The sequence below is a fragment of the Ammospiza caudacuta genome, chromosome 5, assembly GCF_027887145.1.
Source record: "Ammospiza caudacuta isolate bAmmCau1 chromosome 5, bAmmCau1.pri, whole genome shotgun sequence".
NCBI lineage: Eukaryota > Metazoa > Chordata > Aves > Passeriformes > Passerellidae > Ammospiza > Ammospiza caudacuta.
Genome location: NC_080597.1, coordinates 63711605 through 63734329, shown reverse-complemented (window position 1 = coordinate 63734329; position 22725 = coordinate 63711605). Strand labels below are relative to the sequence as shown.

General features: G+C 39.7%; 1 protein-coding gene across 1 annotated transcript; it reads left to right on the top strand.

The window, feature by feature from the left end:
- Positions 1–686: 686 nt before the first annotated feature.
- On the top strand, positions 687–22095 carry SLC26A4 (solute carrier family 26 member 4). Its single transcript, XM_058805286.1, has 20 exons — positions 687–841; positions 1253–1392; positions 3512–3622; positions 5241–5431; positions 5884–6048; positions 8576–8728; positions 8839–8921; positions 9874–10021; positions 12376–12489; positions 13240–13317; positions 13510–13605; positions 15020–15126; positions 16446–16515; positions 16826–16918; positions 17020–17115; positions 18000–18230; positions 19690–19744; positions 20061–20206; positions 21361–21444; positions 21963–22095. The coding sequence occupies exons 1-20, from the start codon at positions 687–689 to the stop codon at positions 21984–21986; spliced, it is 2340 nt and encodes a 779-aa protein (XP_058661269.1). The 3' UTR covers positions 21987–22095.
- Positions 22096–22725: the final 630 nt, after the last annotated feature.

Below are 22725 nucleotides of genomic sequence, written 5' to 3'. Positions count from 1 at the left end.
CACCGAGGCTGCTGCATGAGCTCGGGGTGGTTTGGAGAGCAGGTGCTGTTTATTTAGGCATTTATATCTATGCATGGAGACGACTCCCAGAACTTGGGTCATGGGACGCAGCAAGGCTTTGGGAACTCCAAGGAGGCTTCCGTGCGGGCCAAGCAGTGTGCGAGAGTGGCCGGTCCTATCTCACTCCCTCAGGCTCGCCTTAACAGCGAGCACTTCGGCGGCCGCCGGCGGGCAGGTGGCTCTGGGGGTCAGATGCTGAGGGGCAGAGGCCACCATCACCTGCCGGCGGGTTCGTGTGCGTGCGGCCAGCCCCGCTCCGCGCCCCCGGAGCCCTTCCCGCGGGCCGCCGCCTTTGAAGTGCAGCCCCCGCCTGAGGGCACGGGCGCTGTCGGGGCGGTCGCTCGGGAGCGCCGGCCGGAGCGGGGCTGACCAGGGGGCACCGGGGGGAGGGCGCACGGAGGCGTCGCCCGGGCCGGCCCGGAGCCGGGTCTCTCTGTTTCCCCGTAAATAAAGCGTCGGGCCGTGGGCGGCCGTATAAATGCGGCTGCGGCGGGGCCGGCTCGCCCTGCCCCAGGCCGGGGAGCGGGCGCAGGCAGAGCCGCGGTTCAGGACGCGGACAGCGCTGCGGGGCCGCGGGCGCGGCGGGGCCGGCAGGGGGGGCCGCGCTTGCCGGCTCAGGCGGGGCCATGGCCGCGGGCGGGCGGGCGAGCGAGCTGCTGGCCGAGCTCAGCCACTACGTGGTGGCGCGGCCCATCTACAGCGAGCCCGGCTTCCAGGAGGAGAACGAGCGGCGGCCGGCGCTGCCGCCCACGCTCCGCGAGCGGGCGCAGGCGACCTGCAGGTGGGTCCGGGCGGCGGGAGGGAGCCGGGGGCGCGCTGTCCCGGCGCCCGCAAACTCCTGCCGCTGAGGGATGGAGAGTCCCACACGCCGGGCGCATCCCGGCTCCCCTGCCCCACACGCCGGGCGCATCCCGGCTCCCCTGCCCCACACGCCGGGCGCATCCCTGCTCCCCTGCCCCACACGCCGGGCGCATCCTTGCTCCCCTGCGTATCGCACTGCCCAGGGCGGGCTTCCTCAGGGAGCGCGCTTTTGACACCACTACGTGTCCCGTCCCTTCTGGCAGACAGGGCTGTGACAGCCACTGCCCCTCAAATTTAAATGTTCATCAGCTCAGCTCTCCGCCACTTTGGGGTTCTTGGGGCGCTCCAATCGTAGCTCCGTGGGGTGTGTTGATCACTTGTTTTCTCGCAGATGTTCAAGGAAAAGGGCCTTTCAGATTGCCAAGTCCTTTCTGCCCATCCTGGAGTGGCTGCCCAACTACCGGGTGAAAGAGTGGCTGATCAGCGACATCATCTCGGGGCTCAGCACCGGCCTCGTCGCCACCCTGCAAGGTAAAGTCAGGCGAGCCCGGGGCGTCCCCATAAGGGAGCCGGCTGAACACCGGGACGTTTTGCAGATGGAATTACAAATCTGAGGCTTGTTATTTAATACTAGATATTAGGTATTATTTTGCAATAAATAATTTATGGTTTTAATTTATTCCTTTTTCTTTCCTTGGCTAGAAGATTTAAATTTCCTGTGATGTGCTACAAGGATGTATTTAACTTTTCTGCCAGGCGTTTTACTCAAAGAGCATTTATTTTGATATTTAAAATTTTAATTACATTGTGATAAATCAGATAGGTTGTGTGGTCTTATTTCTCTTTCTTGGTTGTCTAAGCCTATAGTTCTTCTGCAACTGCCTGCAAAAATCTAGTTATTCCCCTAAAATAATGCAACCTTGATATCTAATCCTCTTTAAAATTCATCTATCTCATAAGGTTGTTCAGGTCTCTGCAGAAGACAACCCTCAAGGAGGTCGTGATGTATTCAGATTTTTAAAAAATTAAACTTGATGGATATTTTGAGTACATGGCTTGCGATGTTAACTTTTCCTTCCTTCCTTCTTCCACTTGTTAGTAAAGCTTTTGGTAGATGAACAAATAGGAAAGTGTCAGAAATAAGTAGAAATTTGTTCAAATAAGCTACTTAAGGAAGACTCAGAGACAGAACCAACCTGCCTGAGGCAGCATCCATCTAAGACAGGACTGACTATAACCCTGATACATCCAGTAATTTAATCTCAGTAAAGTTCTTACACTATTTTCACACTTTTTTTCATGACTTCAGCAGGCAAAACTAGCTGTGTGAACCCCACACTTTCCCTCAATGGAAATTCAGTGTTTGTGGAAGAGGACAAAGATTTACATGGGAACAAAGAAAGCAGTTTACGCATTCCCGATTAGACACAAGTATTCTCTCCTGTCTGTTCCCTTGGAGCATGCCAGGAAGGCAGAGACTGGCAGGAAAAAAGCATTACAAACTTCTGCCCCAGGCAGGGGGTGACCTGAGAAATAAAGAAAGTGATTCTTTCCCAAAGAAGAGTGTCAGAGCTGGAAGATCTTTGCTGAAGGTAATGGCACAGTTACAGAATCCCTGTGCCTTTTTAAAATGAAAGGCTAGATAGAACTTTCATATTACTTATAACACAGCTATTGTGCTCATACTATAACCTCCTTTTTTTTTTTCCAGTGGTCTTTTTTTATCCTAAATATAATCTATTTGTAAAACCAATTTTAAAATATACTGTCTGGTCTCCCACCTGTGCATTAAAAAAAAAAAAAAAAAAAAAAAAAGCAGAAAAAAAGGAAAAAACCCAAATTAATGCAAATCTACACCTAGATATAATTAAAAAAAAACCACCTCGAAATTTTAGAACATGAATTGCAGGAAAAATTGGCCAAAATATTTGCAAAAAATGTTGGGGTCTTGAGGTCCCTGAAGTCCCTAATTCCCAGCAACTAAGTGTGTTGCTTGCAGTCCTTCAGTCAGTCACAGCAGAATGACCAGCACTTCAGGACTTGTCATACTCTGACAGGTTTTGGAGAATCTTTGAAGGAGAACTCTGGCTAACTGGGATATGATTTTGAAAGCAATTTTTTTTTATTGCTTGCTGGATTTGACAGTTTGCACAGGTATGCAAAGGAAGAAGAACCAAGGCTCTCAAATTTATGTGACTTACTATTGGTAGATTAGTTTTTACTGGGAAAAGAAGTGGTCCTGTTTTCACAAGAGCTGAAGATACCGAAGTGTATTTGTTGTGCAATAACTCAGACTTATGCTTGACATTTCTGTCTGAAACTAGAACCTTCACACATCCTCCTTTTCTCTCAAGGACACTCTTGCAGCAATGTTCCCCACTTAGGTTTCTGTCTCAGCCTGTGTATTGGGCTACCTATGCAAAGATTGGAACATCTTTCAGTACTCACTCAGCTACCAGCATGGGATGTACAGTCAATTACAGGCCCTGATACTCACTCACATGTGTGCCTGTGACTGACTTACAAAACAAAGCATATTCTCAATTGCATCTGGACCACAGCAGTAAATCTTTCTGAAAGTCTAATCTAGACAAGGTAGTAGATTGCTGAGAGATTTTAAATATGATATTTTGATGATCTATCATTTCAGGTTTGGCATATGCTTTGCTGGTTGCAGTCCCTGTTGGATTTGGTCTCTATTCTGCTTTTTTCCCCATCCTGACATACTTTTTCCTGGGAACATCAAGGCACATCTCAGTTGGTAACTGCATGTGTTCAAATAACAGTGATTTATCTATTTCAGTGTTAATCCTTACAGCAGATGTTCATATTTCATACAATATAACTACTTTCTGAAACAAATTGGCTATGGTGAATATTAACATTGGTAGATCTCGGGAAATTAAGGCTTATTTCTTCTTTATACAGGCAATTGTTAACAGCTAAGTTTAGGTATGCCACTGCTTTTTGCTTGAATTTGTGCTGAAGTTTAAATCTTGTCTTTGGCTACACTCTATGCAAGAAATCACAAGATCAAGGCCTCAGCAGGCATGACAAACATTTTGTCTACCAGCTAAAGCTCAAGATGGCTAAAACAGAGCTCTTTCAGTCTTCTCTACAAGCCTTATTTGTTGCATCCTTTTTTCATTACTGTGAACAGTATCTTCTTGCCTGTTGTGGAGACCCAGAACTTGTGTGTCCACTCCAGCCTCACTGTAGGGCCTCACATCAAGGCCATGGGTAAACCTGTTGATTCTTTCTGAATACTTTCTTTAGAATATGAGGTTTGTTTGCTGTCAGTTCTCACACTTAAAATTCTTCTTACAGCTCGATCACTGAAGTGCCTTTTTCTTCATTCTAGCAAAATCTAGTCTTTTCTTCTTCCTATCTACCAAGAACACATTGTTTTCCCCTCCCGGAGCTTCGGCATGATACTACACTTTTTCATCAGCTTTCTTCTCTGCTGCATCAAAACATTTGCATCAATGTTTTCTCAACTTTGTTAGCCTATTCCTACCCTACCAAGCAGCTCACATTTGCTATCCAGATCTGACTTGTTATGTCAATTTATGATGGCATTCCTACTTTCTAGATTATCAAACACTCCTTTTTTATGCTTTTCCCAATGCTCTTATTCATGAAGTGTCCTTTAAGGTATCTATGAAATTAACTTAACCTTCTTTAAGACATTTTGTGACATTTTCCTTTCCTGCATAATTTTAGTAAATAACTGCAACAAATATGATTACTTTTAGATTGTGTCTTGCTGGCACAATGATCACTTTCTCTGTATCTTGCCCAAAGTACAGTTTCAGTCATCTTTAGCCAATGTAATAGCACAATACTGCCAAAAGATGTGGTTCTACCCATTGGATCATGTTCCTGCCACATGTGTGTTGTTGGGAACCCTGCTCATGTGGCATGCTGGATCAGCTGAAAACTAACCATGACAAAAAAATAAAAAAAACAACCAACAAAAAACCAACCAACCAAACAAACAAACCCTAAAATTCAAAGAAATAAATGTTGCTTTCACCTGGGTCGGTGATCTGTATTGTCTGGTTGTGATGCTGATAGAAGGGAGATGGTTGGAGTGTGTTGAACATGTTGCCACTTTTGGCCTCGCTGCAGCCCTAAATTGGCTCAAGCAAAGCATGAAACTGCTTATCTGTATGTACAACACAAGTTATTTAAAGAAGGTGCAGTATTTTTGTCTCATGTATGCAGTGCCTGTGGCTCTTGGCCCCCTAATACTACCAATGTACCCCAATTACAATATTGCATGATTTTTTTGAAGTAGAGTTCCTTGTCTAGTCTGATAAATGTTGTTTTTTTTTCACTGTGTGTTAAAGTTCAGTGTGTTCTGTTTGTCATTACAGGTCCATTCCCAGTGGTCAGTTTGATGGTGGGATCTGTTGTACTGAGCATGGCCCCAGATGAGAATTTTCTCATAGAAGGCAGTAATGCTACAGGGACTAATGTCACAGGGGCACTGATAGACACTGAGTCCAGAGATGCACAGAGAGTGCTGATTGCAAGTACTCTCACATTCCTGGTTGGAATTTTACAGGTAAAATAGTTGACTTGAATACACAAGGTTGACACTGCTTTAATGTTAATGGCAGAAAAATGCCTACTACAGTAGTCAGATATTTTCCTGTAGTAAAACACAAAAATGAAGGAAAGTTATCACAAACTTTAAAGAGCTTCATATCCTGTATGGAGTCTCTGACAGCATGACTGGGAGCACAGAGAGCAGAACAGCTCTGCCATTGCAGACCAGAAGATCTGCATGAAACTGGGTACTAATGGTGCATATCCTGGGGCTTCCTTTCACACGTTGCTTCAGGTCTCCTTTATTTCCTTGGATGGACAATACTAAGCTACACTAAGCTGAAATGGGGCAAATATTGTCCTAAGACTCTGCATCAACAAAGAGAGAAAACAAAGCATAAGAAATTTCCAAATAAAAGTGTACCTTTTTGTTATTTAACAAGCTGATATTCTTCATGATTTTTCTAGGTTATATTTGGAGTTCTCCAGATTGGTTTCATTGTGAGGTACCTTGCAGATCCATTAGTTGGGGGATTCACAACTGCAGCTGCTTTTCAAGTGCTTGTGTCACAACTGAAAATAGTTCTGAATGTTTCAACTAAAAATTATAATGGTGTCCTTTCCATAATATATGTAAGTATGCCCTTCTAATCGGCTTTGGTTTTATGACAGATATTTTTATATAATTGTTTATCTTCTGCTTCCATTTCACACAGGGATAGTTCATATATATGATAGTAAATATAGGGCATTCCTTTAGTTCTCCCTTTCACGAAGATCTGCAGCTGTTTATTTTTAGCGTGGTGTTCTAAATAGCTGCCTTTGGGGTTCCTCAGACAGAAATTGCCATCTTGAAGTCTTTTTCAGACAGAGCACTTTTTCACATGAGGTTTAAATGCCAAGCAAAACAGTTTTTCACTTCTGGAGACTACAGTTTGTCCCATCCCTTGCTTTTTCACTTATTGTGAAGGACATTTGATCATTTATTAACCCTGTCAGGTCATCTCCCAAAGCTCTTTACACTTAAACCAGCAGATCATTGTGGTAAAGGGCATTGTTCTCCATTTCCCACTGTAGCCATGTATGTGAATTCCTAAAGGATACAGATTCCCACCCTTTGGCCAGGTACCTATTGGTTAGCAAATGTGAGGCTGATTGTTGCTGTTACAACTCCATTTGTTGATTTTTTTTAGAAAACACTCAAATGGAGAAATGTTTTGGCTGCATTACAGAAATACTGAATTCCTAGAGGTCTTGTACTACAGAATAGTATCCTTTCCCAGGAAAATTATTCAGAGTATTGTCACTGACTTCAGCATGAAACTATCTAGGTTCACAGTATTTTAGATGTTCCATAGCACTTCATATTTCTAAAAGAGGCTGTTTTAGGGGAAAAAATGTATTTGGAGATTTTACATGCCAGTTCTGGCAACCAGATTAGGAAAAATACAGCAGGCATCTAGATTAACAATAATAGGATGAATAGAACTATAAACAGCAAGGTAAAAATTTAAAAAGAGATCTGGAGGATTATTTGTGGGGGTAAGAAATTATTTTCTTAACGGGCCTTTTCAGAACAAATGAAAACTCTTCCCCTCAGAACAAGGAAAGTTAGATGAGACAAAGTACTTACTGTATAATATACCTTACAGCAAACCTGGCAGAATGATGGACTTGTTAATCAGCATTTTTTTCCATCTGTTTGTTTATTGAATGAATGGTATAATTTAGTATAATACATTTTTTGAAAGGACTGCATGGTTCTTCCAGCTCCAGCAAGGCTGAGTGGGATGCTGACTTTCTAGGTTAAAGTTCAAAGCTTCTGTGTTCTTGCAGGTGAGCCAGGTGAATGTGTTTGCAGGTGCATGTAGAGCAAAGAAATTGTTATTTCTTGTTATCTGCTCAACCAGTGATTTGCTGTGTCTGCTTCAGCAAGTTTTGGACTTGCTTCAGTAGTGTTTAACAAACTGCAACACCAAGCATCCAACATTAGCAGAATCTGCAGCCAAAGTTAGGAATTTACTGTTTCCCTGTGGAGTGAAGCAGTGCAAGAGGTGCTCAGCCATTCTCATGGGATCTGTGGTAAACAGAAGAATGGGCAAGAAATGGCTTGTCAGCCAAGGGAGGGCGTCTGATTCAGTGTTTCAGGAAGGCTTCTTAACTTAGAAAACATAGCCAATTCAGCACTTAGATGTTGTATTTCCAAACCAAAGTCTGTTCAGAAGGGTGGGAGTGCTGCTGCTGCAAGCCTCCTCTTATGTTTAAACCAAAAGCTCATTACTGGGGGAGCTAACCAGGATGCAAGAAGTCTGTTTCCAGCCCCTTTTCTACCAGATGGTTCTGCTACAGCTACTTCACTATGCATGGGATAATTACATTTTCTTGGAGACAGGAGGCAAGTGAGAACTACCCTGATGGTTAGGAGTGGGACAGAGTAGTATTTGCGACTTTCTGTAATCATCCCTTCATGTTTTCTCTGTTCAATAACTTGTAATAAACAATAGGATCAAGCAAGGGCACAGGAAGGGTAGAGAAGGGAGCAGCCTATTGCAGCCCAGTTTGAGTGCTCCAGTCTGGGCTAAACTCTGCTGGGAGGCTTAATTTACTGTAGAGTGAGGTGTAGTGGCTGCTTTTCTGAAGTGCAGGATTCTCCACAGCCTGGTATGACCTGTGTGTTCACACTCATCCTCTGTTTGTCAGCAGTGGAAATAGGAAACAACTAAGGCACAGACCACATGAACTGGGCATGAAGTGAACCAGAGCTTTGCCCATGGGTCTGCTAGCTCTCTTTAGAGAAATGAGGATCTCCCTTGCTATTTGTCAAAGTGAAGAAGCTCCAGATCTTCCCTTCCTTTCTCTGATACAGGTAGAGGTAAAACACAGAGAATTAGCCCTTTTTACTTAGTATTAATTGACTAAAATTGGGAAGCAGAAGCCCCCTATGTGGACAATTCTTGCAGTTATGCTTTTTCCATTAAATTCACTATTAAATCCATTTACTGATAGCACCTTGACAATACATTTTCCTCAGGCTTCTCTAGGATTGAATGAAGTTACTTGGCCTTCTCCAAAACCCTATGCATCTGGATCATCTCATGAGTATTTGCACATCCTTCAAATGGACATGGGCATGTTTTATGCTGTTATTTTTGTTTTTCAGACTCTTCTTGAAACATTTGAAAAAATTGGGACCACCAACATTGCAGATCTCATTGCTGGACTCCTCACTATTTTTGTCTGCATGGTAGTTAAAGAAATAAACGATCGCTTCAAACACAAGATACCTATACCTATACCAATAGAAGTGATTGTGGTAAGCAAGGGGGCATAACAAAAGCTGAAAACAGATAAAATTGATGGGTCTAGCTACAGGAAGACAGGAATCTTTTTAAGTCTTAGAACTCTTGTTTTATCTTATTACAGACAATAGTAGCCACTGGCATTTCCTATGCTGCAGACTTGGAAAAAAAATACAATGCAGGCATTGTTAAGAGCATTCCAAGAGGGTGAGTTTCTTTGTTTTGTGGGGAAAAGGTATTATTTTAATTGGCTAAAAATTACTGTAGTAAGAGAAAATGCATAAAAGAAACATTGAGAGCTGTAACCTGAGTTTAGAACTTAGATCTGGGAATTTTCTGAGTTTTACTTCTGGCTCTATCAGTTATGCCACCCAAATGTGTTGCCTAGCTTTCCTTTTGTAAAATGGGCTTAGGAATGTCTGTCTAATTCATGAAGTCCATCTGAAAATTAATTACTTCCTGTTCATGAAGTGACTATGGGACTGTGGAAAATGGTTTTAAAAAATAATAATTTTTAATAAAGAAATTCTGCATAGATTTAATTTCTGTAATCCTGAGTTATCCCACTGCAGTTCACAATCCTGCTGCTACTGTTATCCCAATCAACTCTGTCACTTCCATACTCATAGGAACAAGGATGTTGAGGATTACACTCAGAGAGACTTCCACTTGAAAGATTCAGAGCACTTCACAGTAGTAACCTTCACATTCCATTTAGTATTCAGGGCTTAATTAATTAAAATTTGTGGAAACACAGTAGGGGATAAAATGCTTCTGAGATCTTACTGAAGAAGTATGCTAACAATAGTATGAAGTGGCATTAACATATTTATATAATTCATCACACTATTCAATACATTCTTTATTCGATGCTTCAAAAAATGTAGTTTTTCACTTTGCTATCATAAGGCCAAATCTCAGTCATGCTGAGAACAATGGGAACTTTGTTGCTGACTAATACCATCAGGATTTGGGCTGGGGTGAGCTAGATAAGCGTGTTCTGTATGTCAATGGGCTGTTTCCACCTTTTTATTAACTTGAAACATTACACTTCATATTATAAGCAACCTGTATGCCTCTGCCTCAAACTCCTTGACAGTTCTGGTAAGAATGGAATTCAATCAAAGTTGGTAACACCAATATATTTTCTGAATGCTAGATTTTTGCCTCCTGAGCCTCCAAATGTCAGCCTGTTTTCCCAGATGATTGCAGCCTCCTTTTCCATTGCTATTGTTGCTTATGCTATTGCTGTGTCTGTGGGGAAGGTATATGCAACCAAGTATGACTATGCTATTGATGGAAATCAGGTATGTATAACCAAAATAGTTTATAAACATAGTGATATTTATAATGTAAAACATGCTGACTTATGTAGCCAAATGAAAGAAACACCATTCACATACATTTTTCAGACAAGCACTGAAGTCTGACAGGAGAAATCCTTTCAACTCTTGAAAAAAAATAGCTGAAATGGCCACATAGAGATGAGCCAGATCCAGCTGCAGTATGGGCTTTTCATACTATTTCATTCCTTCTTTATTGGTCTAGTGACTGCAGTAGCTCTGAAAGGGCTGAGCACTGTAAAGGGGAATTTTCTGGTGATGTCAAGTTGACATGGCCTAGCAACCTACTTTCCACTTCCACTTGTAAGGCATATTTTGAGGTGGGTTGCTTGGGCAGATGAAGGCAATGTTAAGCTAAGAAGTTGCTCTGGACAGCTTTATTTAGGCTTAGACTTCATGCAGGATTTGAATCAGCTGAACTTTACAGTTAATAAATTATTATACTTCTCAGCATGACTCCAGTAACATCAATGTAACTGCACCTGGAACCTAACAGATCAGTCCTGCAGCTTCACACAAGTTACACACAAGTGCCTACCAGCATTTGAACGTGCTGGAGTAGCTGTGTGCACTAAATGGCTGAACTGCTTTAAGCATTGGTTTCTAGGGGCACAGAGCTAGAACGTGCCATGAGCTGTGCATCACAGGCTGTACAGGATTCCTGCATTTGTTCAATGTCTTCACTGGGGGTTATGTTGCTCGCCCGTGGCGTGGAATTAAAATGTCAGAAAGCTTCCTCATCCTGCATCTATGCTAATTTTTAATTTTATCCTTTGAGCATATTAGAAAATGCCCACACTACAACCAATAGATGAGTATTTTGTTTATTGAATCCTTTATTTTAGTCCTAATGGATTACATAAAGTTTGACTTTAGAAACACTGCTTTGCTGTATATAAGAAAATTATGCTTCTGTTTGTCAGTTTACAATCCTCAAAGGTCATATCTGGTAACACTTGGTCTTAAAGGTGACAAAAATGCACCAACTTTCAGTTTAATAAATCTCAAAGAATAATACATAATCCTAGAAGTGCTGTTTATGCTGTTCTGTTTAATATGTTGTTCTGCTAGCAGTGGTGTCCTTCAAAGATACTGATTAAATATTGTAGTAGAAGAATCAGTTTATAAAAGCAGAGTGCCTTCCTTTCATTTCTATGTTATGAATTTTACATGTAGCAAAGGTTAAATGCATTTCAGGATGATGACCAAATAGTTTAGTTGATCTGGAGAAGTTAAAATAACATCATAAATGCAGGTAGTAAAATAATTTTGAAGGACAGGTTGATATTATTATCTATCAGTGTCTACATTATCTTCATAGATACAGATCATTAACACCTAAGAACACTAGGAACCATACCTCCAATATTTTCTCATCAGTCACAGTGGTTACATGGGAATAGTCATGAATCATTTAGATCTGTTACTGCTCTTGTGGTTGAAGCTAAATGAAAACTTACAGGAAATTTAATTTTGTACAAAAGAGGGGAGACAGCCAAAATCAAATATTAAATTATATTTTAAAAAGCTTGCAATGAGTGAAAAGCTCTTGTGCCTGTGTCAGCTTGGTGAAAATAAGGTTTCTGTCAATTATATGGGGTTGGTTGCAGACAGCTCCCAAATTCTTGATTTCCCAGCAGAGGAATGGCCCAGATCCCAGGACATAAAGCTCCCAGGGTCTTTGTCACTTGAGCAGAAAAACCAGCATCAGTAGGTGCTGGCTTCAGTGACCCTGGGGAAATCTATGAGAGTGCTGCCTCAGACTTAGTGTGAGTTCATTAGGATGCTTAGAGTGAAAATTTTCTGACTTAGCAAACTGGAAGTTTTCAGTGAAATTGTGCATTATTGCAAAGTTCCTTAATAGTTCTACTGATAATACAGTGCTTTGCATTAGTTAAAGTCTTGTCTAAATTCAGACTATTGTACTGAGTTTAGTACAATAAACTTGTTTAGCTTATGATACCTGGAAGTTAATTTTTTTCTACTACTCATTTCTTGATTCAATTATTCTAGTGTAATTCTTAGAAATGTTAGGTTTGATGACATTGATGGAAGTTTTAAACACCTTTTACTCAGATGAGTATGTCCACTTCAGGGGGAGTACACCAACTTCTTTGTGTTGGTTTCCAAGCAGAGGTAGCTGCACTGGCACGAGAGGCACTTGTGTAAACATTTAACAGCTATAACTAGTTCATACTTTTCGTAATATTATTGTGCTACCTACTTTATCAACTACTGCAGAAGCTGCTGCTGTCTTTCTCCATTGAAAAACTGTCTTCAGGCATCTTTATTTACAGCAGTATCCAATTATCTTTCAGGAATTTATTGCCTTTGGGTTCAGCAACATCTTTTCAGGTGCCTTTTCTTGTTTTGTTGCAACTACTGCTCTTTCACGGACTGCAGTCCAAGAAAGTACTGGTGGAAAGACTCAGGTAATGGCCTCTTCTTATTAGTACTGTGCAGAGGTAAATTTAATTTTGTGTAGTGCACAGATTTCCCTGTGAGATGAAAATTGTCCTTAAACAATTGCGTTGCTGGCGCATGGAAAGCCACGGCTCTAGTAGTGAATCATTTTTGTAGCTCTGCCAGAAGAGGGCAATCAAGTTTTACATAGCATGAGTTACCTTAGGGGTCAGAAATCTTTTAACTCTAGTGCCCCAGAATTTTATTTCCAATTAAAGGACTGAGTTTATCACAGTAGGATGTGGGAGGAAATCTCTCCCAGCTGGCTATGGTATCTTTAAACTCCCATGTGCTGGCCTGAGCAGCTCTGCCATTTGCCATCCACCATCAGCCATGGAACATCTTCATCATGATCATAAATTACTTTCTTCTACCAAACTATAGCTGTGTGGTTCTTAATAGTGAAAAACTGCAGGTTATCCAGCAGCTCCTTTTCCAGCTTACACACAGACGGCTCCATTCATCTGTCTTTGTAACATAACCCCTCAAGAGCTACTACCCTGTGTTTGTTTAGACTTCCTGCTTAATTGAATTCCCTCTGTGTTAGCTGAAGTGAATAATGGTTGCCCACATATGCCTAAACACAATGACACTTTGGCAGGTCTCCCTGTTCCTAAAGAAATGTAATGTGCAACTGTTTGTAGTTTTCTCTTTGTAATCCTAGAAACAGATGATAGAATCATAGTAAGTTCATTTCCTATAAACACTGTTCTTTGCAGGTTGCTGGTATAATCTCAGCTGGGATCGTTTTGATTTCCATTGTTGCCCTGGGGAAATTGCTAGAGCCCTTACAAAAGGTACTGTACTCTTCTGCAGCACAGCCACATCAGATCCACATGTTCAACTATGATGGGCAAGATTAATATCCCACTTTAAACTGTGGTATCTGATTCCAGACAGGGCTGTGGTTTATAGTATGTGATGCTGAGCACTATCTTAATATGTATCTTTGCTTCTGAATACCATTTTTTCATTATTTTTCTTCACAGTCTGTGTTGGCAGCTGTAGTCATAGCTAACTTGAAAGGGATGTTCATGCAAGTGTTTGATGTTCCCCGTCTATGGAGACAGAATAAAGTGGATGCTGTAAGTAACCTAATTTTTTTTCTTCCTGAATGTTTTTGTCCACTTTTGGTGGTTTTTTTTACCTTTTAATGCCATCCAAGTTTCTCTTAACTACCACATAAGCAGGATTTTGTGGGGTTAACATCAGAAAACTTCTATGTGTATCCTCAAAATGCAAATGCTATAAGGTCAGTAAAAAATTCACCATTTTTTAGGTCAGTATTCTGCTAATCTTCCTTATTTCCTAAACCCTGCTGTAAGGGTGCCAGTCAGGGTATTTGTGTGCATTGATAACTCCTTCATAGCCATTTCCATAGTATACAGCAATCTTGTGTTGATATGGCTTCAAAAGCAGATGGCCTGCTGCCTCCTTTACCATTCTGATTTTATCTTTTGCACTGTTAAATGAGTCAGAGACCTTTCCTTAATTCATGCACATACATTTCTGTTGTACCAGATGAACATCCCATTTGCCTGAATAATCTCAGATAGTCCTCAGGAAAAATGGTTTTTTGTTGTGGTAAGACTAATCCAAGCTAGGATGTGGATTCATTTGGCATGCTAAGGGCTGTATGAAGAGACTTTTCTTATGAACCACTATAACCATATCTTAGGGTACTTCTCACATCTCCCACTGTGTATTCTGTGGAGCAGACCTTCACTGTGGCTCTTAGGGCAGGAAAAGATTGCATGGAAGACATTTTTCCCATTATTTTACAGTGAGTGTCATTGGGCAGTGCCTGCCTTAGACAGAGCTCAGATATTTTAGTCAATCATTTAGTGATTTATAGACGAAAGATCCCACTGACTTCAGTGAGAAGTGCAAGCACTCAGCTTTTAAAAAAATTGAGTCTACTGCATGGGCAGTGATGTAGGAAAGAACTGAGGAGTGCACTTCAACTGTTCTGCCTGAATATTCAGTGGAGATCTTAGAGAAGTGCCATCAACCTGTTAATATGAAATACCTCTCTTTGCAACAGTTCTTTCTGATTCTTAATTGTCACTGAGAAATCCCCTTCCTTCCCTATCTGTCTGCATGGGGGGCACCTTACAGTATTTTACATCTTGGTAAAATAAAACTCTTTCCAATTTTAAGAAAGATTATCAAAGATTGCCATCATCAGAAATAAGTAAATACAGTGTTTAACTGTATCTCCTTTAATTTCATCAAAGGAATCAGATCCTTAAAAAATATTGTTATGTTGAAAACCCCTTTATTTCCTAAAAAGCTAACTATGCCTAATAATCTGATGGATGAAAGCATCTTGGAGGAAGAAGACAACTTCTGAATGGAAGTCAGCAGATTGCTCGTGTGCTACAATCAGTTCCAAAGTTAAAATATGCTTCTTGTATTACCTGCTCTAGTGTTTCTTTAGTGTGACCAGGAGTCATATGTTAAAATGAAAATATTTTATGTTTGTTATTTCTTCTCCAGATGATCTGGGTTTTTACATGTATAGCATCCATCATTCTGGGACTTGATTTGGGATTACTTGCTGGCCTTTTGTTTGGATTGCTGACAGTTGTGCTGAGAGTTCAGTTGTAAGTAATACAGAATCAGCAATAATTCTTAGTTTTATGTAATAAAAAGGAAGATAATATGCTAAAATGCAAGATGATTTGTGACAGAATATATATTTGGGTTTACAAAAATTTTGAAATGAAAAAAATCTGTTTCTTTTAGAACAAGACACTCTTTGTGAGCTATCATTTATTTACACTGGTAAAAGAGAAGCTGCATTATTTGATCAGTATTTTATATCATGTTGGCCACTCTGGTGGTACTTAGCCATATGTTTTATGTGCACCCACATAGCTGAGTTCTGAAAAGGGACAGGAACATTCTAGATCAAATATAAACAGATGTATGGCTTTTGTAGTGAATCGATCATTATGTAACTCTCAGCAGGTAATAGTACTACAGTATGTTGCACATGCCAATAACCTTTTCACTTATTGCTTATACAAGACTGATTGTATGGCTGTAAAAGAAGAGCAAGAGAAAGCATGAGAATAAGAAAAAAATTGTGCTTCTGGCTGATTTGTTGTTGCTTAAAGAATATGGGAGTGGAATGGTGAGAAAAGGTGGATTTGGAGAATATTATTCAGACATCTTTCTATTTTTCATTGACCTTTTATCTGAAAATACAACATAACTTCTGTCTTTCAGCTTGGAGTTCAGAGAGTATGGTAAATAGCATTACCAAGGTATAATTGCACTGTCAGCAAATGCAAAAAAATAAAGCCTTGTAAAAATTGTTACACAATAGTACATTATAAAAAAATGAAATTTGAAGAGCCTCAAAAAAGCATTCCCAAATTCAACTCAGATGTTACCAAAATATAAAGGGGAGATGAGGCCTTACAAACTTCAAAACAATTTGCTTCAGCTGTTAAATATATATCTGGAGACTGCAAAACATTTTGGTTTTGTTATTGACTAAAATAAAAATTTAAAAGGTTGGACAAGAATATTTACATAATCTGAAAATAATGTAAATGCATTTCAGTTGATTTAGAATGAAATTCTTTTTTCAGTGTAAAAAAATTGGTTTTTCAAACTTCAAGCAAATTTATTTACTTCTAAAATATTCTTCTGGTTTGGGAAACCAATTGAACAAGTTGTTCACTCAGCTCTTAATTAAAATGGTGCATTAAGTAGGCTGAGACCAAAGTGCCTTGTTTTTATAAAGGCTTGTTTACTATACTGATGCAAAATATCTTCAACACTTTTGCAAGTCTGTTAGTTTGGCATTGGAAAGCAAACCACAGGAGTCAAAGACACTTTGTATGCAGCAATCCCTTCAATTCTGTGAGTGCCCATGTATGACATTTACCTTCACTGTCCTTACTTCTGCTAGTCCATCATGGGGAGGCTTTGGAAACATTCCTGGCACAGACATCTACAAGAAGGTCAAGGACTACAAAAATGTAAGTCGTGGCTGGATTGTTTTCCTTCAGTCTACACATCAGTGTAAGAAAAGGTGGTGCCTTGCATACTGCACACAACTTGAATTTGGAAGGGGGGGTCTTCAAAGATATCAAATTTCAGCACCCTCTTCATCCAAATAGTTGGTCCATCTTGCATGCTGGGGTTGTAAACTTCTAAAAACAGAATCCCCTCAATCATCAACAAATCCATGCAATTTTTTAAAATTAGATATGTAACTGAAATAGTTAAACTGCTTCTTCTTGTCAAAATGTGGCTGTTGCTGTTTAACCTTATATTCTTTGGCAACAGGTTATAGAACCAGAAGGTGTGAAAATTCTCAAGTTTTCAAGTCCAATTTTTTATGCTAACATTGATGGACTGAAAAGCAGCCTCAAATCCACTGTAAGTGATAAGTTATTGGTTTGGAAGCTTCTTAACTGTCCTCGAGATTTCCTCAGAATTATACTGAGTTAAATTAAATAATTTTGGTCTGTTTTCTGTAGGTAGGATTTGATGCAGTCAAGGTATATAATAAGAGACTCAAAGCACTGAGGAAAATACAAAAGCTAATCAAGAAGGGGAAATTAAAAGCTACTAAGGTAGGTCTTTCTAAAATTATTTATGTCTATTTTTTTTCTCAAAGGGTTACTGTTGGAACTTCTTAGTTAAGGTTTAATTATGAATTATTCTGTACTCATCTTTGAAATAGAGATGAAAAGTGTGACTTACTACATGGTAGCATACAGAATTTATAATAAAACTTAAGTTAACTTACAGTTTTAATCACCCAGACCCTAACTAAAGTTAGAGTTTCTAACTACCTGGACCCCCTGCAGATCAGGTGAGATCTTAATCCATGGTTTAATGTATCAATATAGCAATCATAATCTAGACTTAAAAATGACATGAAAGAAGTTGAGTCACCAATACAGAGAAAACAAAAGACGGTGCAGGCATCCCTGGCCCCTGGGGGTGTCTCACTGTTAGCAGCAGTTTTGGTCCAAATTTCCCACACAGGACTTGCCATAGACAGGGCTCTGTTGTGGCAATTCCTGTGTTTCACTTCCCTTTTCTCTGATGGGGTCACCAGCTACACCTGGTTTGCCCACGTGCCTGGGATCTTCAAGGCCAACAAGGAAGGGAGAGATCAGCCTGGTGCCCAGGAACCTTGAGGCAAGCAGGGAGAGGAAGAAGAAATTGATTTGGTTTGTGTGATTGGTTCACAGGACCTTCAGGGCCTGAGAATGAGGGAAAAGGGAACAAATACAGGATGTGTTTAGCCATAGAGAATGGCTCCTTGCCTTATAAAATGGCATTAGTTATGCTACCCACAGTACCAGGATTGGGAGCAGGGGATACTGGTCACAAGTGTCTATGTCTTGTCAATTCCTTCAACATAAGGTACCACAGGATGGTATTTTCTGTAACTCTCAAACTTTCCCCATGATTAAATTCTATATTCCATATATTATCTGTGCATTAGAATGGCATCATCAGTGAGCCTGGTATTAATAATGAAGCTTTTGAGACTGATGAGGAACCTGAAGACAACCAGGATCCTCAAGTTCCCACCAAAGAAGTAGAGATCCAGGTGGACTGGAATTCAGAACTCCCAGTCAAAGTAAACATCCCCAAGGTGCCCATCCACAGTCTCATTCTTGATTTTGGAGCAGTAACCTTCTTGGATATTGTAGCTGTGAGATCAATAAAAACGGTAAGGGCATTTTTTTCTGATGTTCTGTGAAAATGAAACTAGTCAATAGTATGTAAATCCAGAGCTGTTAGCTGAAATTAATTTCTGAGTTTTAAAAAGAATGTTGTTGAAAAATACCATGAAAATATAAATATGAAAATATCAGCAAGAAATAGAATATTAGTGGTGTGTGTATTTAAAGTGGGAAAAATGCATTAAAAGAACAATATGAAGGGTGCATAGTCAAGTACTCAAAATAATTAACTGCAAAATGTGGTCCCATTATATGCATATATTATAAAATATTCTAGTTATATATTTTCTTTCCACATGCCTCCTGCTTTAATCTGGGCACAGGATGATGCTCACTCAAGTTTTACTACAGAGGTAGTAAAAATTTCATCTTACCATCCCAGTTCAGTTTTTAACCAAAAGATTTATTTATTCATTCCTTCATTTATTCATTCTTTTTAATTATGGAGGATGAATGATTCATTTCTTTGTAGTATTTTCTGTGGCTAGTATCAAGTGCTTCATCAATGTTCATTAATTAATCTTCAGACTCGCAGTACATAATAAGGAGATTATGTGTCTTCCTAGGAAGAAGGAAATGAGGTGTAAAGATTAAGGCCAAGTATTTCCATTATTTTTTGGTGCCCAGTTACAAGTGTGTAGGACCAGATTGTTCAGTCCTCATTTTTTTCTGATAGTTTGTATGTTCAGATTAATGCTTTCAGTAACTTAATTTTGCAGTTGGGATCACTTAGCCTATCTATAAAAGCAGATCTTTCCCGTGACTCAAGTTTATCAACTAACAGAAATAGAATTAATAATCACCTCTGAAAACACTAATCTGAGAGACTTGCCTGCCACCAGGGAGCCAGGGGTAGATTTTAGTCCCCTGCCTTTTAACAAAATGAAATACAGGAGCAGTGTGTGCCTTGCACCAGCCTCCTGCCTGGGTACATAGAATATGGGGTTTGTTGACATGACTCTCTCCATATGTAGCTTTTTCATCCAAGGACAGGTCCATCTGTGCACTGCATGAGGGAAAAATCTGTGTAAAAATTCTGCATGTGCCAGTGAATGAGTGTATCATATCACACATACATGAGGGAAACAAAGCTCACTCAGCCCCCGGTGGTCTCCCTTGGAGAGATGATTATTTGAATTTTGAGAACAGAATGACAGCCTTAATTGGCAGCAGTGCTTGTGCATGTAAAATGGGTACTTCCACTTACATAGTTGAAGAGAGGACACTTCAGCAATCAGGTACCTGACTAGTGGATTTTCAAGTATAGCAAAGTATAGCAGTACCTTAATTATGATGAATAAACAGAATGTACTATGTGGAATGAAGACAATCAGAAAAAAATGAAGTGTATGTGCCTATACATTACACAGACATACACACAGATATGTATTTTCTCCTTTCAGACTTTATTTATTGACGTCTTTGTTGCAAACTTTTTTTTTTTAGATAATTAAAGAGTTTGAGAGAATTGATGTGAGAGTATACTTTGCTTCATATCAAGGTAAATATGCAAGTATTTCTACTTTCACTCATGCAAAATATAAAATGAAGGTGAGAAGGGATCTCTAGATGTGTCTGTGTAGCATCCACACTAATAAATATGTGAACTGTAACACTGATAAGCATTGTTGGCTCTGCTGGGACACAGAAAATTGTGGGGTGCAAAGGAGATATGGAAAGTAAAAGTCAAAACTAAACTATAATTGATGGATTCATTTGGATTCCCTTGATTTCTGACAGTTGCAACCATGTATTTTAACTTTTATTTCTTAAATACTTCATATTGTATAAACAAGTTACAACTTACTTTTATTCAGACAACCTTATATCTCAGCTGGAACGGGGTGCCTTCTTTGATGACACTGTCAGGAAAGACATATTTTTCTTGACTGTCCATGATGCAGTGCTCTACATAAGGAATCAAATGACGTACAGTGACAACCAGGATCCCATATTTGAGAAGGTAAGGATATCCAGCAGTACATTCCCTTTCCTTCCATCATCTAGCACTCATTCTGGAAGTTTCTGTGGCACATTTGAAATCTAGACCTAGAACTGTAGTACCAAAAAAGTGGGAGTGTAGTAAATTAGGCAGCTTCTGTAGTACATGAGTATTTTTGTAGGTTAAAGGAAGGGTTTGTCAGCTCCAGGAGCTTGTTAGTGAAAAGAATATGAGAAACAGCACATATGGAAAACACTTCATCCTAAGACACATTTTCTGATTTCTGACTACTGGCATCTTAAGAACCTCATCAGCTGGAGACTGCATTTGGAACATTATATTTAATTGCTACAGATGGAGTTTTCTTAAATGTGTCTGTAATACTTCTTTAGGAACCTGTGACACTATACTGTGGAGATGGGTTCTCTAATTTTCAATTATATGGCAAATATTTCCTGCTTGGTTTAGACCTGCTGGACTTCTGGATTGTTAGCTGCAATGAATAATTATTCTCTGCTCCCTTTCCCAACGCTCCATAGACTTCTGATCAAAGCCATAGTCTCACTCTACTAGGCATGGATGTGTACAGAAGCTGTTCCACACTAGTGTTAATTCCTGCTGCCCTTCTCTGTGCATTTCATTATTGTATTCTGTGTTTTTTTCAGATAACCAGAACACTCTGTAGCATTTAAAGGTTTGCTGTGCTCTGTAGCATTTAAAAAGCTCTAATTAGGAAAATGGTCCTATAATGTCCTCCTTTCTTTTCACCACAATTCCTTTCCTAGCAATCACTATTACAGTATTAGGAATAAATAACAATTAAAATTAATATTACTGATAATTAACTAGGCTAGGACTCTTATTTTTATAAATTTTTCATACTAATTTTTCTGCTAGACATTAACATTTTCATAATGCTATACAGCAGTTTAAAGATAGACTTTATTATTGTTACAAAGCCATAACTAGTCATATGAGCAGAGACAGGCCCAAAGGCTCTGCAATTTTTAAGTTCCTCTCAGCTGAAGTAAATCATCATCTTTGTCAAGAAACAGTAACCAAAAGACTATTCTAAGATGTGGAAGTTATTTTAAGGTACTTTAGAGTAAAAAAATAAATTTCAATTATATGGACAACATGTAACTCATCATGTTTCTTAATTTCTTTCTACCAAGATTTCACTGATGCAGGAGTCAAAAGAACCCATAGAGTTCACAGAAGCCAGCCAGCCTGATGATGAACTTGATGTTCAGGAAGAGGTAAGAACTTCAGAACTGAAAGTGTCCATCCCTCTGCCGGTAGCCTTGAGTCATGCTGTGGGAGTATGGCCCTCAGCAGGTACCTGCTCCATAAATACTTAACCCTCTCTGGATACTGAACGTCAGTGCTACGTGGAGGAAGTCACATTTTTCTTGAGATGGTAGTAGATTATATTTGCTTGATTATCTCCTCATCTCTCTTGCTTTAGGATTACTTTTGCCTTACACAGGCTTATCAGTAGATCTAAATATAAGCTGGGCACCTGAAAGAAGACTTTGTAAGGCTTGAGGCACCAGAGCCCAAAATGATGATCAACCTTCTCCTTTCGTTCTTCTTTTAACACAGCAGCTTTTAAGACAGCTTCTTGCACAACCTGCACAGTTTACAGAAGTTACTTTCTTTGTACTTTCACTGAGTTTTTAGTTTACACAAACATGTCATTTTCCCAGATGGTGTAGGTACACTGAGAACTAACCACAGCCTGTTTCTCTGCACCTTTCCAAACCCATTTCTCTAGGCTATGCGCCGACTTGCCTCCTGAAGGACTGCTGGTACCGTCCTGCCTGTGAGAGCACAGCAATATCCACCCACCAGTACTATCCATACCAGCATTTTCTGCTATGAAAACAATCTTTGCACTTGAAGAAAACCCTGATTGTTTGTCTGAATGATACAGATCTCTATAACTCTCCAAATTTTAGCTAGCATTATCCCAGAAATATTCTGGACTTTGATTCTGCAAGCACTTTCTGCTGTGATATATATTAATAAAAAAGAAAATCAGAAGACCATTGTGAAAGATGTACTCAGTTTTGGGACTAGTCAGGCAGAAGTTGCACTACACTTTTATCAGTGTGTACAGGATGAAAAGCTGCTCTGTGGCCTGCCCAAGAGAGTGGAAGAGACCAAAATCTTTGGATGGCAAGCCTTTTGTTCAATATTTCTACAAAGCCTAGTAAAAGGGCTGGAGTTCTAGCTGGCCAAGGCTTTGAATTCAAGAACATTTGTGTGAGAATATGTGCTGACAAGCCTTGAAAAATGTACCATGATCATTTTTTTCAAGCAATTCCTTAAATTGCTGCAGGTAGTTAGATCACTGAAAGAGGTGACAGGTGAAACTGTCACATGAATAGGAAACAGCACTGAACTATAGTAACACTTCAAATAGGAAAAGTTTCTAAAGACCCTTGGGTATGGGTTCATTAGATCTGTGTTGATCCCATTGTAGCAAGTCTTGCACTCTATTAAGGATTGTCCCTTAAATAAGGGACAGAGAAGGT

Bases quoted from the DNA above. Each gene is read 5' to 3' on its own strand.
- SLC26A4 (XM_058805286.1), top strand. From the start codon at position 687: ATGGCCGCGGGCGGGCGGGCGAGCGAGCTGCTGGCCGAGCTCAGCCAC. The intron at 13,318-13,509 runs GTACTGTACTCT...TTTTCTTCACAG, and splicing joins TGCTAGAGCCCTTACAAAAG to TCTGTGTTGGCAGCTGTAGT. The intron at 19,745-20,060 runs GTAAATATGCAA...ACTTTTATTCAG, and splicing joins ATACTTTGCTTCATATCAAG to ACAACCTTATATCTCAGCTG.